General features: G+C 38.7%; 1 protein-coding gene across 2 annotated transcripts in view; it reads right to left on the minus strand.

The window, feature by feature from the left end:
* Positions 1-3,992: 3,992 nt before the first annotated feature.
* The window catches only part of LOC126248884 (uncharacterized), a 122,185-nt gene continuing 109,087 nt past the window's right edge, over positions 3,993-17,090 (minus strand). For both annotated transcript variants that reach the window (XM_049950355.1, XM_049950346.1), the window contains one exon: positions 3,993-4,789. In XM_049950355.1, the coding sequence (XP_049806312.1) occupies positions 4,400-4,789 (390 nt within the window). In that variant the 3' untranslated portion in view covers positions 3,993-4,399. The remainder of the gene's footprint in view (positions 4,790-17,090) is intronic.

A 17,090-nucleotide genomic window follows, 5' to 3' on the forward strand; every position in this document is an offset into this window, starting at 1 on the left:
AGGGAGCAAAAGGCTATGTACAATTTGTACAAAAAGCAGATGGCAGTTATAAGGGTCGAGGGACATGAAAAGGAAGCAATGGTTGGGAAGAGAGTGAGACAGGGTTGCAGCCTGTCCCCGATGCTATTCAATCTGTATATTGAGCAAGCAGTAAAGTAAACAAAAGAAAAGTTCGGAGTAGGTATTAAAATCCATGGAGAAGAAATAAAAACTTTGAGGTTCGCCGATGACATTGTAATTCTGTCAGAGACAGCAAAGGACTTGGAAGAGCAGTTGAACGGAATGGACAGTGTCTGGAAAGGAGGGTATAACATACACATCAACAAAAGCAAAACAATGATAATGGAATGTAGTCAAATTAAGTCAGGTGATGCTGAGGGAATTAGATTAGGAAATGAGACACTTAAAGTAGTAAAGGAGTTTTGCTATTTGGGGAGCAAAATACTGATGATGGTCGAAGTAGAGAGGATATAAAATGTAGACTGGCAATGGCAAGGAAAACGTTTCTGAAGAAGAGAAATTTGTTAACATCGAGTATTGATTTAAGTGTCAGGAAGGCGTTTCTGAAAGTGTTTGTATGGAGTGTAGCCATGTATGGAAGTGAAACATGGACGATAAATAGTTTAGAGAAGAAGAGAATAGAAGCTTTCGAAATGTGGTGCTACAGAAGAATGCTGAAGATTAGATGGGTAGATCACATAACTAATGAGGAGGTATTGAATAGAATTGGGGAGAAGAGGAGTTTGTGGCACAACTTGACTAGAAGAAAGGATCGATTGGTAGGACATGTTCTGAGGCATCAAGGGATCACAAATTTAGTAATGGAGGGCAGCGTGGAGGGTAAAAATCGTAGAGGGAGACCAAGAGATGAATACACTAAGCAGATTCAGAAGGATGTAGGCTGCAGTAGGTACTGGGAGATGATGAAGCTTGCACAGGGTAGAGTAGCATGGAGAGCTGCATCAAACAACTCTCAGGCCTGAAGACCACAACAACATAATTTAGAAAACTAAAACTTAACTCATTAGATGAACTGAATACATCAAAAGATTGGTTCTTTTTAACAGTTTCTTCCACTACAAGAGTTAAGATGAATTATTTGTTTAAATGATGAAATCAACAAACATAATTATGCAAACAATACTTTTGACAAAACTGTTGATTACTTTGGAATTAATTAAGAACTGGCTTTGCTAACATGTTTTTCAATAGAGCTAAATAGATCCTTTAAGATTACTAGTATCTTGTCTTACAAATGTTTATAATTAGTACAGAATTTGTATTTGTTTATACATCAACAATAAAATTTAAGTTACAAAACAATTACTGATTTCACCCTACAATGAAAGTATTAACTTCAAATAGTCAAATTAAATTATAAAATCAATCACATACATAAAACTAAGCACTAAATTAGATCTGGTGTTATATTCTTTAACACTGAGTGCCGACCTTTTTTTATGAACATGCAGATTATACTCACATACGTTAATGGTAATTAGTTAAAAACAAAATTAATTTTGAGGAGGAAGATGGCAAAACAAATTTATCCCTGCTTGCTTCGTCACAAGTTGACTTTTTGGATTGGGTTTTTCGTTACTACATGAATATTACTTTAAAGTACGTCTGAAAACCGCGAACCGCATGAAGCCAGCATTATGATGAGCACTGGGTCAAATCATTGGATTTGTCAGGTTAAGATTATATGATACTATAAGTTTATGATTTCTTTAGCAATAAACAGTTTCCTTCTGGTTCCTTCGACAGTGCTACAATTGATTCCTTTCTGCATCCTTCTGTAGTGTGAATTAGTACTCCTGGTTACTAAAATATTAAGAGGAAACTCTTTGACTTCCCTTACTTCCTTTTGAAAAGCTATGCATTACATGGTTCAAAAATAATCAATAAAAGAATTTGTAAATGAAGAGTATGACAAAACAGCTTGACAGAAACCAAGAAAACTATAGCTTTGTGACTGTTAATTTCTGTAAATGAGCTGCCATGTGACTTACCTTTATTTTCTACATGGAAGCAACTGTAAATAATTTTCATGTTATCATTGCAGTCCCTGCAGCAATCAAATGAATAATAAAGTTATTAGAAAATTTTGCTCCTTACAGAACCATTAAGTGTTTTTTCAAAAGTCAATAATGCCCAGTTGTTCAAAACTTAGATCTTTATAGTTACAAACTGAGATTGCTGCATTGCATGACCTGTTGACACAGTTTTGTCAAAAATCGGATCATAGCAGATTTTAAGGGTGTTGAAAACAACAGGTTTCTGCAAAATTCGATACATGCTCTCAGTCAAGTTGATAATTGCGAACAATGATTTGCTTTTGAGAGACTTTAAGGGAGACATCACTGTCAATGATAATGTGAGAAGTTTTTAAGGAACAAACTATAAGAAAGCATTTGCCACCAGCACCAACAATAGAAATGAATTACAACATCAAATATTAAATCCCAATTATTACTCAGTTCGAGCCAGCTTTTTCAGGGAGAAGGAAAGTCAAGAAAGAAGTAGAAAGGAAAAATACTATTTCAATAATCTACAGCATAAGATAAAAAGATAGCCTGACAGTACCTGTATGTGCTACAATAATTCAAGCAACATCTGGGAGTCCAAAGACATATTCTCAAAAAGAACAAGATCTGGAGAAAACGAATTAATTAGTAACAAACCACAGGTTGTACAAACTTAGGGCAAAAACATTCTAAGCAATAATGAAGGAGAAAAATCCAAATATGGTTAAAACATGTTGATACACAACAGAATTATGTAATACCAAAGTTCCCTGTACGTGAATTATTCTATTCAAGACAGGTTAGGCTACACAATTTGTCAACTCTGTAGCACGGTCATAGGAGAGGACTGCTTTTTATTCTTGGCTTGTAACAGGACTAAAAAGATGCAACCAAGTGGCTTCTGCTCTTCTGGATTTTCTCAGAAACGTTACAGCGCCTGGGCCACAAAATGGCCGAAATAAAATCGAGTCAAATTAAGAACAGAGTAATGATATGTACACCAATGGCTTTCATGGAACAGATCAGAAAAATTAATAAGCTGGACCAATTTTTCCCTGTTGGTTGTCAGAGCTACAATCCTGACAGGGCATTTTGTAGTGTGTATAAATACTATTAGCAATAGGAACATATTCTTTCACCAACAAAGTACTATAAAGTGCTGGAACAACACAGCATTGTCAAGATATTAAATAAAGTTTGGAAAACAAAGGATCTCAATTCCAGTGCACTAAAAACGCCATGCTCTACGATGCCTTTCACGATAACTGCTCAGCGAGTGATGGCTTACAAACAGTCTAAGTAGTTTTTGTTGTTAGTATCAGACACTTATAATGGAAGTCCTGTAAAAGTTGAAATCCAGAAACTACAGCCCAGAAAGTGAGGAAAGCAGCCACCTTGGAAAAGAAGAACATGGTCAACTAGGAAAAGAAAAAGGATGTCTTAAAACGTTTCAGGAATTTTAACATTTCAGAAGGAGCAGAAGAGTTTCATAAAGACATTGTTGAATGTTATCAATAGATCTCTGATTTAGTATTGTTGTGGCCAGTATCTTCTATGGTATTTCAATACTGTTTGTTGCTATTTTGCACTTCTGCTTATCAAACAGTTATGGAAAAGTATTATACTAAAGGGTTACACTGTGGTATATTATTATTTTTCAATGTAAAACGAACCATGATGTAGCTCCCTTTATAATTAATATTAAAGAAAATAAAAAAAAAACAATTAGTATGAATATATTAACAAAACAGTCATTTTTCACCTTTGCATTCATCAACTTTTGAAAATGATTGGAAACTTAGTCCCTCTATTTTGAAATAAACAATGAATATATTAGAGATGTCAAACACACAGTCGGAACCATGGCTACAAAGGCAGTGTAAATGTTCATTTGAAATATTTACCACTGTGCAATTGATCTTAATATTTGAGATATGTAAGACAGGAAAAATAGTCGTACTCCAATTACAACTGAAAAAATATATTTATTATTTATTTACAAGCACTTGAGTGCAATATTACTAATGAAACTGAAATAACAAACATTAACAGTGACCACTATGGTATGTGAAACCATAAATAGGAGCAGAACAATAAACACCATGAACTACATTTTTCTGACAGAACTTTCACAGTGGGCAGTCTATAAAATATTATGTACAGAAAATATTTCCTAACTTTAAAGCGACTGCAACTAATTGAAATACATTCAATTTATTTAAAAAGAAAATCACAGTAATTCTTTAGTATATTTCTTCAGCAAAGAAGAAATAGCTACTTCAGAAGTTTGTAACTGTTCTAACAATGTGTACATGAAGCTGTACCTTTGACTCTGCACTAAGAAGATAACCAAAATCTGTGCTTATATGAGGCTATGTATTTGCCATTTTGTTCTGCAACACCTTTTTTTGTTTCTTTTTTATTCTTTTTCTTTCAGTATTTGTTAACTTCTTTCTCCTGTGATTGAATGATTCAGAATCTGTTACAATTGTTACATTGTTATTTGTTTTATTTTTCTTCAATTTTCTGTTCATATTTGGAACAGAAAATTTATTGTGATGGCCATTATTTTTATGGTTTTTGTAGGGAAATACATTAAAGTTCAGAGATCTTGACTGTGCATCATACGTATCAAAAGTCTCACTGTTTGGAAACTTGCAATTAAGTGATGTATGGCCTCTTCTTGCACAGTTGCAACAGAACTGTTCATTTGGTCTCTTCAATGGATATTTGGAACTAACAGAATTTTCATGAGGAGATGTCTGTAAGAGAAAGAAGTGCAATTAAATGCCACATACTATTAATAAAGCATATTATTAACAACACAACAGCCGTAATTAATACACAACAGATCCAAATGTAATGTACAACATAGTTTACAGAATGTTTCTGCTGCAGATTGGTTCTGTCCACAGCTTTGTGAACCATTATGTAATTATCAGTTACTACATGGTGCAGAGCAGTCACTACTTTGCGCATGGACAGAGTACAATGGTGGGGGATGCCTTAGTTAACGCCAAGGGTTGGCTGAACAAGTGTACAATTTCAATTAAAATGTGGGAGTTCCTTACTTCTGTCAGGAGATAGATGTGACTACTGGCAACCGGTTATCATATGCTAAGGTGCTACAGCACAGTGTAAATATCACACTAAAATTATGCTACTCTCTTTGAACGTGAGCCGGAAATCACACCAAAATTACGTAATTTCTCTTTGAATGTATGCTGGTATGCAAATAAAATTAACAGAAACATGTTCTGTTGGGCTCTTTCTGAGATAACTAAAAATCAAAAACAAGTGCTAAAATGATGGTTATCAGCGCTTTGATTACCAAAGAGAAGGGACATAATTGTCTGTTTTCGAAACACATGTTCTGATGTGAGGTCATTTCTTCTGGCATTATGAGTGCAATACTGCTCACAGCACCAGGTCAGTATTTTTCTTCAAAATTGCATGTAACATATTAAGCAAGTGTAGAGTATGAGGGGTATTGAAGGAGCAGCTGTTGTAATGCCTCTATAGGTGAGAGGTCAGCCACAACATTTGATAATTCCTTGGCCCGAGTTTGATTCCAGTTGCCACCTACATTTTTTTCTTCATTTTGTTTGATTTTTCACAATGTTAAACAACATTATAAACAACAGTTCAATTTATATATGTAAAATTAACAGGCTGTAGATAGTCATAAAGCAAGTATATGAGCAAATTTCGTATGAAATGTTCTCGTTTTTTAGTGGGTACCACAGCAATGAATTTATTAAAAGAAGGTGGCATTTTCCACTTTTCTTGTATTAATTTTATTTGTTCATGACTAGTTTCAGCCCTCTAGGCCATTCTCAAGTGATTTTACAGTTCTGAAGTATAAAACTATGCCTTACATATTGAACTGTCAGTGTCTTTAAATTTATCTTTTCAATTTGTTACAATGCTGTCTTGCTGGTTTGACATTACAATACCTTTGTGAGTGTTCAAGGCAGCACTTGTGAACCAAAATGAATACAAAACACTAATTTAAAGATTCTGACATTCCCATATATACAGCATAGTCTTCTATTGCTGAACCACATCACCACTTAATAATGGCCTATAGGCTGAAACAAGCTGTGCACAAATAAAATTAAAACAGCAAAAGTGGAGAATGCCACCTTCTTTTAGTATGAAAGTGTTTTCCATAGAAGCTTCACTAATAAGGCTCTTTGCCACTAGATCTTTGGAGAAGAAAGTGAGCTTTAAAGAAGTAGGTAGATCTTCCCCAAATGTAAATCTAACGACAGGAGAATCATAATTCTTGCTGTAGAATCTTAGAACATATGCCAAAGTCACAGATAATTAGGTATCTAGAACAGAATGACCTCCTTTATGCTAACCAGCATGGGTTCCGATGACAACAATCATGTGAGACCCAACCTGCACTTTTCTCACATGACACAGTGAAAGCTTTGTATCAGGGCCATTAGGTAGATGCAGTATTTCTTGATTTCCGAAAAGCAGTACCACATGTACACTTGTTGTCAAGAGTTTGATCATCTAGCGTATCAAGTGAAATTTGTGATTGGATTGAAGACTTTTTAGTGAGGAGGACAGAGCATGTTATCTTGGATGGAGACTCTTCACCAGATGTCGAAGTAACTTCAGGTGTACCCCAGGGGAGTCAGTTGGCACCCTTGCTGACCTTGAAGACAATATTACTAGTAACATCAGGCTTTTTGCAGATGATGCAGTTACCTATAATGAATTATTATCTGAAAGAAACTGCTTAATATCCAATCACATCTTCATAAGATTTCAAAGTGGTGCAAAGACTGGCAAATTGCTTTAAATGTTCATAAATGCACAATTGTGCACTTCACAAAACAAAAAACATAGTAACCTATGACTATAATCTCAATGAGTCAGTATTGGAATCAGCCAACGCAGTAGGGATATGAAATGGAATGATCACATAGCCTTAATCCTGGGTAAAGCATGTGGTAGACTTTGGTTTATTGTTAGAATACTGGGGAAGGGCAATCAGTTTACAAAAGAGATTGTTGCGAATCTCTCGTGCAACACATCCTAGAATATTGGGACCCAGGCCAAATAGGACTAACAGGAGATATAAAATGTATAAAGCAGCATGAATAATCATAGGTTTGTTTGATCCATGGGAGAGAGTCACAGAGATACTGAAGGAACCGAACTGGAATACTCTTGAAGAGAAACGTAAACCATCCTGAGAAAGTCTATTAACAAAGTTTCAAGAACCAGCTTTAAATGATTACTCTAGGGATATACTACAACCCCCCACAAATCGTTTGCATAGGGTTCGTGAGGATAAGATTAGAATAATTACTGCACACACAGAGGCATTCACACAATCATTCTTTCTGCGCTTTGTACATGAATGGAACAGGAAGAAACCTTACTAACTGGTACAACGGGATGTACTCTATGCTATGCACCTCATGGCAGTTCACACAGTATAGATGCAGATGGAGATGTAGAGAGTATGAAACAAGGTTAACCAATCTGGCTAAAACTACATGAGTACAAAGAGGAAGATGCTCCTTTCAAGTCACTAGAATATTTCACCTTAGTGAGCTTGGGGGAAGGGTATTTGTGAAATTCCTATATTCTATTTAGTTATGATTACTACCCTTGTTTTAGTATATTGGTAAAATTTTGCATGAGCAGTTAATGGATTTGACTGTCACTATAATTTCAAACACATAGAGTAACAGGATACGAAACTGTCTTTTAGCCTAATTTTGGTCACTTTAAAATCACCCGTGGGCGGAACAACATTGTGAACAATGACATCAATTATCACACCAAATCATCTGATTTAGTACTGTGAGGCTTTGTTTTTCACCATTGGGCATGATAATATGTAATATATCACTGAAAATTTATTACTAATTTAGAAAGGATCCAATGTAGCATGAAGTCACTCTTACTCTAGCAGTGACAAGGGAAGCCACAAGTAGCTTTTGTGGAATGCTTCAACAGCCTTAAGAATAATTGTGACTACATGAGTAGAGAGGATAACTATACTTTGGTCATTCAGTATTTGAGAATCAGAGCAGGTAAGAGACTTGTAACAAATTTTACACATATTTCAAACATTTTTGTTTCTCACTAACAACCCCCACAAAAATGATGAAAGGAAAAATTTTACTGCTTACTACATTTCTGCTGTTCCTGCAGTAAAACTGCCACGTGAAACATGATGTTTAAGTTTATTAATCCATTGCTACAAACTCTATTCGCAACACTTTTCGCAGACAGTATCCACATCTGCCACTGAATGTGTCTACAGAAATATATGGTGTGATCAAAAAGTAAACTGGTTGTTTCCTGATGCTCCTACTGGGCCGAGCCCAGTATCATCTTTCCATTGCTATCTTCCACAGTTCGCTCCAAGCTGTGGAAGCATTCGCATCATTTTTTGTTTAAACCCTTGTGCAATGTCTGTGTCATCATGCAAGATGCAGTCCACTTTGGAGCAATGCAATTCAATCAAGCTTTGTTCAAAACTTAAACAACCTCTGGCTGAAACTTACAAAATGATTCCAAGAGGCCTATGGGGAGTCTGTTATTTCTTACGTGCAAGTTTACAGGAGGCTAAAACAATTTAATGAGGGCTGGCAGATGTTACTGATTAAGTCCACTCAGGACAGCCGTCAACAAGTTCAAGGTCTGATAATGTGACTCGTGTGCATGCATTGCTGAATTCCAACAGATGTTTGGGTGTCTGGTGGCTAGTGGATGAGTTGAACATGTCATATGGGACTGTGTTTAACATTGTTACCAAAGATTTGAACATGCATAAAGTATGTTCCACAAAGTGTTGAGTGACAACCACAAATCCAACAATTTGGAGATCACAACGGAACTTGTGGAATGGCTGGACACTGTCATCACCGGCACGAGACATGGATTTTTGGATATGTCCCAGAAACGAAGTGCAAAGTTCAGAGTGGCACACCCCCACATCTCCCAAACCAAAGACAGCAAGAATGAGCAAATCACTAATGAAACCCATGCTCATCACCTTCTCCAATATAAAAAGTTTGATCCATTTGGAGTTTGTACTGCAAGGAATGACTGTGAAAACAGCCTTGGAGTGTTAAAAAGGCTAGCAGAACAGATCATCCCCACAAAACACGTGCCCACTTCACTGTGGATGCTGCATCAGGACAACGTGCCATGCCACACCACTGTGCAGATTCATGAGTTCCTAGCAAAGCAAAACTTGACAGCTGCTCTACAGTCCTGACATGGCACCATCTGACTTCTACCTGTTTCTGCACATCAAAACCAAGATGAAGGGGCACTGTTTTGATACCACTGAGGGCATCCAAAGGGTGATGACACATCCTCTAAAGGAAATTCCGGTCACTACCTTCCGGAAAGTAGAATAGGCATGGGGGAATTGCTGGAGGATGTGTATTACTGCTTAAGGCCACTACTTCCAAGTATTTTAATATATTGTAAGATTTAGATCAATAAATTTTGTGGCACAGATACCTTGTATATCATTATAAAAGTCATATTTCGGGGCATATGACATCATAAACACACAGATACATGAGAAACTGCTGCACTGTGCAAGACATTTTAATCTACTACTACTTTACTACTAATGCTATTCACAACACTTTCCGTATACGGTAAGCACATACACTACAAGATGTAACTGCACAATTATACAAGGGTTAGAACTTTAATAGTGGCAACTATTTATTTACAGCTCATACAAAATAGATATGTGTTTCAAAGTTCTACTGACCTTCAAAGTAGTCAACAGCATTGTGTATAACCTGTTGCCAGCGATGTGGAAGTCGTAGGATACTCTTAGCAGTGCCAGTTGTGTTGACACTTCGAGCGGTGTGGTCTATTGCCCGACGAATTCATTTAAGAAATTGAGATGAACTTACAAGGGATTAAGTCAGGCGAGTGCAGTTGGTAGGTGGTATAGCACTTAGCGGCCCCATCAGTTAAAGAAATCAGTAACAGCTTGCACTGTACATGCTTGAGCATTGTCCTCTAAAATGGTGGTCAGATCCTGCAGAAAGTGTCATCACTTCTGTCTCTAGGCTGGTCATAGGTTGTGTTCCAAAAATGAACAGCTTAGAGACAGAAGTGATGACACTGCAGGACCTGACCATCAGTTTAGAGGACAATGCTCAAGCATGTACAGTGCAAGCTGTTACTGATTTGTTTAACTGATGGGGCTGCTAAGTGCTATACCACCTACTGCACTCCCCTGACTTAAGCTCTCGTAAGTTCAACTTTATTTCTAAACTGAAGGAAACACTTCACGGCATTCATTTCAGAACTGCCACAAATTCATCAGGCAATAGACCGCGCCACTCGAACTGTCAACACAACTGGCACTGCTAAGAGTATCCTATGACTTACACAATGCTGGCAACGGATTATACACAATGCTGGTGACTACTTTGAAGGACAGTAAAACTTCGAAACACATATCTATTTTGTATGAGCTGTAAATAAATAGTTGCCACTATTAAAGTTCCAACCCTCGTATCACTGTATAGCACATAGTTCAGAAGATACTTCATCATAAACATTGAGCTGCATGAAAATAAAACTGCAGGGTGAAATTTGCTGAAACACATGTGAAATGTGTGTTTCATACATGTAAAATATGTTAAATACGTGTGACATATATCTAACGTGTGCATATGCAAGCAAGGCTATGGGTAAAAAGCTTATCCTAAACTCCTGCAACAATTTCAGTCAAATCTGGTACACACATTAATTATAATCTGGAAAGGAATACTGTATGGATATGAACCACCAGCCTCTTATTGGAGGTGAGTGTGATAACATGGAGAGATAACGGAGGACAATGAGATGCACAGACAGGGAGGGGAAGAAGGAGATACATACACGTAGGAGGAGGAGGAGGAGGAGGAGGAGTACAGAGGTGGAAGTAGATGGTGGAGGAGCAGGGTAGAGAGAGGAGGGAGGAGGATGTGGACAGAGAGAGGGGGAAGGAGGAAATTGACTAATATATACTAGCCGAGTACCCGGCATTGCCCAGGTACGTATTGATTATAGTCTTCTATTAGTCCATCTCCCCCCCCCCCTCTCTCTCTATTCATCTCCACCACTCTCTGTCCACAATCTTCCTCCCTCTCGCCATCTGCTCCTCCCCCCTGTGTCATGCGAAGTAGGTCAATGAAGTAGGCCGATACTAATACATCTACATCACACCCCGCAAGCCGCATAATAGTGTGTGGCAGAGGGTACTTTCGGTGCCACTATCTGATGCCTCCAACCCTTTTTCACTCGCGAAAGGTGTGTGGGAGTAATGATTGTCGGTAAGCCTCTGTACTGGCTCTAATTTCTTGAATTTTCTCCTCGCGGTCAATAGGTGAGATGTATGTGGCGGGAAGTAATATGTTGTCCAACTCCTCATGAAAAGTGCTGTTCCAGAATTTCAATCTCTCCGTGATCCACAATGCCTCTCTTGTAACTTCTGCCACTGGAGTTTGTTTAGCATCTCTGTGATGCTCTCTCGCCAACTAAACGATCCTGTGAAGAAATGCACCGCTCTTCGTTGGATCTTCTCTACCTCATCTATCATATCTACGTGATAGGGATCCCAGACAGATCAACAATACTCAAGAATCGGACAAACAAGTGCCTTATAAGCCACTTCTTTCGTGAATGAGTTACATTTCCTTGAGATTCTTCCAATGAATCCGAGTCTGGTGTCTGCTTTTCCCACTATTTGTTTTATATGGTCATTCCACTTACGGTCACTCTGGATAGTACACCTAGATATTTTACGGCAGACCCTGTCTCCAGCTGTTTGCTATCAATAGTGTAGCTGCACAGTTGTGAATTTCTTTTCCTATGTATGCGCCATATGTTACATTTATCTACGTTCAGGGTCAACTGCCAGAGCCTGCACCATTCATCAATTCTCTGCAGGTCGTTCTGCAAATTCTTACTATCTTCTGGTGTTGTTACTTTGGTATAGACAACTGCATCATCTGCAAATAGCCTTAAAGAGCATCTGATGCTTTCTACAAGATCATTTATATTTTATACTGTAAACAGCAATGGTTCTATCACACTTCCCTGTGGTGCTCCGGATATTGTACTGTGTGTTGAGAATTAAACCGGGGACCTAGAAACGATGGAGAGGCTTTGCCCTGCAGTAGCCCTCAGTGGTTCACAACCCCACAACATGCCACAGCAGTCCATCGCCGACATACTGTAACTGAGGCGGAATAAGGGGCACCAGCCTGCATTCGCCGAGACAGATGGAAACCCGCCTTAAAAACCATCCACAGGCTTGCCGGCACACTGGGGCTCAACACTAATCCATCAGGCAGATTCGTGCCGGGGACTGGCACGCCTTCCCGCTCAGGAAGCAGCGCATTAGACTGCACAGCTATCCGGGTGGGCACTCCGGATATTACCTTCACATCTGTCAATTTAGTTCCGTCAAGAGCAATATGTTGAGTTATATCTGCAAGAAAGTCTTGAATCCAATCGCAAGTCTGCTCCGAGACTCCATAATTTCATCTCCCCCATTAAATGGCAATGCGTAACAGTGTCGAAGGCCTTACTGAAATCAAGGAACATGGCATCAACTTGTGCACCATTGTCCACTGTGCTGTGGATCTCATGGAGGAACAGAGTGAGCCGAGTTTCACAGGATCTCTGTTTGCAGACTACACGTTAATTTTTAAAAGATATTCATTTTCCAAAAAATGCCATAATTCTTGAGCATAAAACATATTCCATAACTCTACAACAGATTGACGTGAACAATATAGGTCTATAAATGTGTGGATCTGTCTTACGGCCTTTCTTAAAAACGGGAATGACCTGCGCTTTTTTCTAGTCATTATGTACCTTTCATTGCTCAAGCGATCTACAATAAATTACTGCAAGGAGGGGAGCAAATTCTTTCGCATAATCTTTACGGAGTCTTAAAGGTATCTCATCTGGTCCTGGACACCTTTCCACTACTAAGAAATTGTAGTTGCTTTTCAATTCTGCGACCGGTCATCTCAATATGTGTCATTTCGATATTTGAACAACAATTGAAAGGAGGGACAGTATTATGATCTTCCACAGTGAAACAACTTCGGAAGACGGAATCATTATTTTGGCTTTCTCTCTATTATCTTCCGTTTCGGTGCCGGTGTAGTCACTGAGAGAATGAATAGATGATTTTGACCCACTTACTGATTTTACATACGACCAAAATCTCTTAGGGTTTTTACTGAGGTCAGTTTACAACGTGTTATTTTCAAAATCATTGACCGCTTCTCTCATTGCTCTCCTAATGCTCATTTTCGCTTCTTTCAGCTTTTGTCTGTCAGCTATGTTTTTACTCCTCATGAATCTGTGATGAAGTGCTCTTTGTTTACATAGCTCTTTTCTAACATGGCTATTAAACCATGGTGGATCTCTCCCATCCTTTAAAACCTTACTCGGAACATACTTCTCTAGGGAACATTGAATGATGCCTTTGAATTTTTTTCCATTTGTTCTCCACTTCTTCGTCCTCATCACCGAATATTTGATGCTGACTGCTGAGATATTCCAAAATTTGTATCCTGTCACCCTTGCTGAGCAAATATCTCTTCATTCCTTTATTAACATTCCTTGTAGGACCCGTCTTCATAGATGCTGTCACAGCTTTATGATCACTGTCACTGACACTACAACACAACACGTCTGTCATGCAGGTCAATGGGGCAGCCAGTACTGTTCCCACAAAACATGACTGTTGTGAACAACAGCCTATATGTCAGGGACTGGGAAAAACACGTTTTTGCCCGTATCTCCTACCTTTTAGGAGGTTATAAACCCTACAGTGCTGATACTCATGATACCTGCTGTTTCTGTGTAAAATTTGGTTGAAATTGATCCAAACATACACATATACAGGGTGGAGAAAAACTGTGTTATGAAATTTTAACTCTGGATAGCTGTTACCAGTACGAACCAAAATTACTAATGTTGTGTAGGTCGACAACGCACCATTTTTAAACCACGGAAACTTGGCACCGTGTGCTCTGATTCGCTGTGAGATTGCCCTGTTGTCATTCGTCAGTTAACAGGCAGCGCCATGGTTGTCGGTTCACACATACAAACATCCCTCGCCCCATCACTGCCCAAATGTGATACACACTTGTCAAAAAGGTCTGCTGTTTATCTCCACCACATCAGAGGCATTCACACATAAGATTCACTTCGGAGAACACACACACGTCACCTATAAATTAGTCATACAGTAAGCATAGAGTCACAGTATTCATTCGAAGAACAACAAGATACTGTTTTTATTTATGGACTAGCCGACGGTAATGTGCATGAAGCTTGACAATTTATTGTATGAGGAACGGTACCCAGCAAGACGCCACCCACACCCACAAACGTTTATAGAAATTCACCAGCAACTTGGCGTAACAGGCTTGTTAGCAGGATATCATGTTGATGCTGAAAACCTCGAACATGACGGGATGTTGCATTTGAAGAGACTGTTCTCGAGCTCTTCAAGGAAGCACCTAAGAAAAGTACTTGAGCGGTTGGATACGACATACGGGTCACTCACTGGTTAATCTGGGAGGTTTTGAGGGATGACAGCCAGCATCCATATAGTTTCCACCCTTTCCAAGACCTAAATCCTGAAGCGGACTATGAACACAGGCTAGAGTTTTGCCGGTGGTTTCTGCGACATGTTGCACGAGATCCCGACTTCGTCGCCATTGTGGTGTTTACCGATGAGTGCACCTTCTGTAGGGGTGGCTTTTACAACACACAAAACGTTCATTACTGGGCAAGGGAAATCCTCACGTCACGTACATGGAAAGACAACAGGAACAATTTTCGCTCAACATTTGGGCAGGGCATTGTGGGTGACCATCTGATTAGACCGGTCCGTCTACCTCCTCAAATTATTGGGCAAATTACTTTCACTTTTTACAAGAAACTCTACCTGGCCTGCTGGAAGATGTTCCCTGCACATACGGCTACACATGTGGTTGCAGCATGATGGAGCGCCCGCACATAACAATCATGCTGTGCACAGATATTTAAATGAACATGGCCAGGTAATTGGCAGAGGTGCTTGTAGGACATGGCCCCCGCAATCACCAGACCTGGATTTTTTCCTGTGGGGCTTCTTCACGGTTCTAGTTCACCAAGCCAGATGTGAACCACCTAGAAACGAAGAGGAACTAATGGATCGCATTCAACATGCCACCAATCACATCAGGGCACTGCCAGAAACTTTTAAAGAGTTCGCAAAAGACAGTTCAACGTTACCAAGCTTGTGTCGTGTCAGAGTGTCGACAGTCAGAGCACCTGCTTTTGTAAACAATGTTCCAGCTACCAGAGAGGCCCTTTTCAGGGCCAACACAATTAATAAAAGACGCGAACTAATAGCTGTTGATGAGTTTGTTCTGGTACATCTTATCATGAAACTACAATGGATGTGTGGGACCCCGGCGGATTTCACATCATGTCAATAAAACAATTGTTCAATGATTTATGGAACATGTGACTGACTAGCTAATTAACCAACCAACCAACCAACCATCCTGATGTCCCAAGCCAAGGGAGTCAGGCCGGGGAAAAAGGTATGAAGTAAAATTCCGACTAAGGAAAATATGTGCAAACCTAAGAATTTAGAAGACGTAATGGAATCAAGAAGCCTGCAAGTCACACTGAAGTACAAGCTTAAATGAGACATGACTGGCAGCGAAAAAGAGATGAAGGAAAGAAGGAGGTTTAACGTCCCATCAGCGACATGGTCATTAGAGAAAAAAGGAAATAAGTTGCAAATTGTGGTGATGCCAAGAAAACCTAGTGTCATCAAATAATGACTCACAGTACTGTCTAACTGCACAGAATAATGCATGTTGTGCCATAGCGATGGAAAAATTCAGGCCAAGATTTGACAACATACATCCCAGAACAAGACTCCATACTCCAGCCCCAAAGAAAGGGTAACTTCATGTTACACATCTGCCTAGTGGTGACGTCGGACTTCTTGCCCCAGATTAAAGGACCACCTGTAAGTGCTGCTTATAACATAGAGGTTATGGTGGAACATATTTTAACTGTTCTTATAGTTTTATATGCTGCCTGAAGATTGGTCCTTGATTTTAATTATTTACTACCATTACAGTTAATGAATAGCAAAAGTGTAATGAATATTTAACCTACAATTTCAATGTGTCACAAAATAGTAAGTTCATCTTTTACATTGTGTGAGTAACCAACCAAATACTTCTGCAAAATCAGTTTTTCCATGATTCATTTTCAGGTGGGTCTATCCTGTATTGTGAAGTGTTTTCTAAATACTGACAAACTAAAAGTTTTAGATGCACTGGTGTACAATGAGAGGCAAGAAGATTGCCCGGAACGAACAATATAGAGTCCAAGAACAGAGCATTGTGCATGCCCAAGTTCGGAAGTACTAGTGTTCACAACTGTAGCAATCTTTGGAGCTCCAGCTTGAAATTTATGTCATCAAATAGATGCAATACAATAGTTAAGATACAGTATATGTCTCGATTCATTGCAATTTAACTCGTCATATCATTTCTTTTGAAAAACATTATTTGAGCACATAGAAACATTTGAAATATAAGTATGTCGGAAGAATTACTATAATGCCGAGTGTTTCACATCTCTTTCAATGGCTGAGTGGAGACACTGGCGGCTTATGAATGTAAAGGATGAGCATTCAAATCCAACTGGAATCAATTGTCTTTTTTATTTATTTATTTAGACCTGTGATAGTAATATTTTACACATTAATTCTCTACAAATTGTGCAGTTATAGGCTTTTCTAGGTTCCACATTCTTTCAAAAGCTTCCATTTTATAATAGTCTAATCTTTAAACGAACAGAAAAATGGTCATAGGAAAAACATTTAAAATGTATGTATTTATTTGTAATTACTTCGACCGCCAGTTAAGAGAAGGTACACGCTGACTGGCATATTTCTCTACATCCTTACGCACGGCTTATACGAGTGAGTGAATGTGCTTTCCAGTATCTGTTGTTTCCAGCTCT

Source organism: Schistocerca nitens, chromosome 1 (genome assembly GCF_023898315.1).
Source record: "Schistocerca nitens isolate TAMUIC-IGC-003100 chromosome 1, iqSchNite1.1, whole genome shotgun sequence".
Classification (NCBI taxonomy): domain Eukaryota; kingdom Metazoa; phylum Arthropoda; class Insecta; order Orthoptera; family Acrididae; genus Schistocerca; species Schistocerca nitens.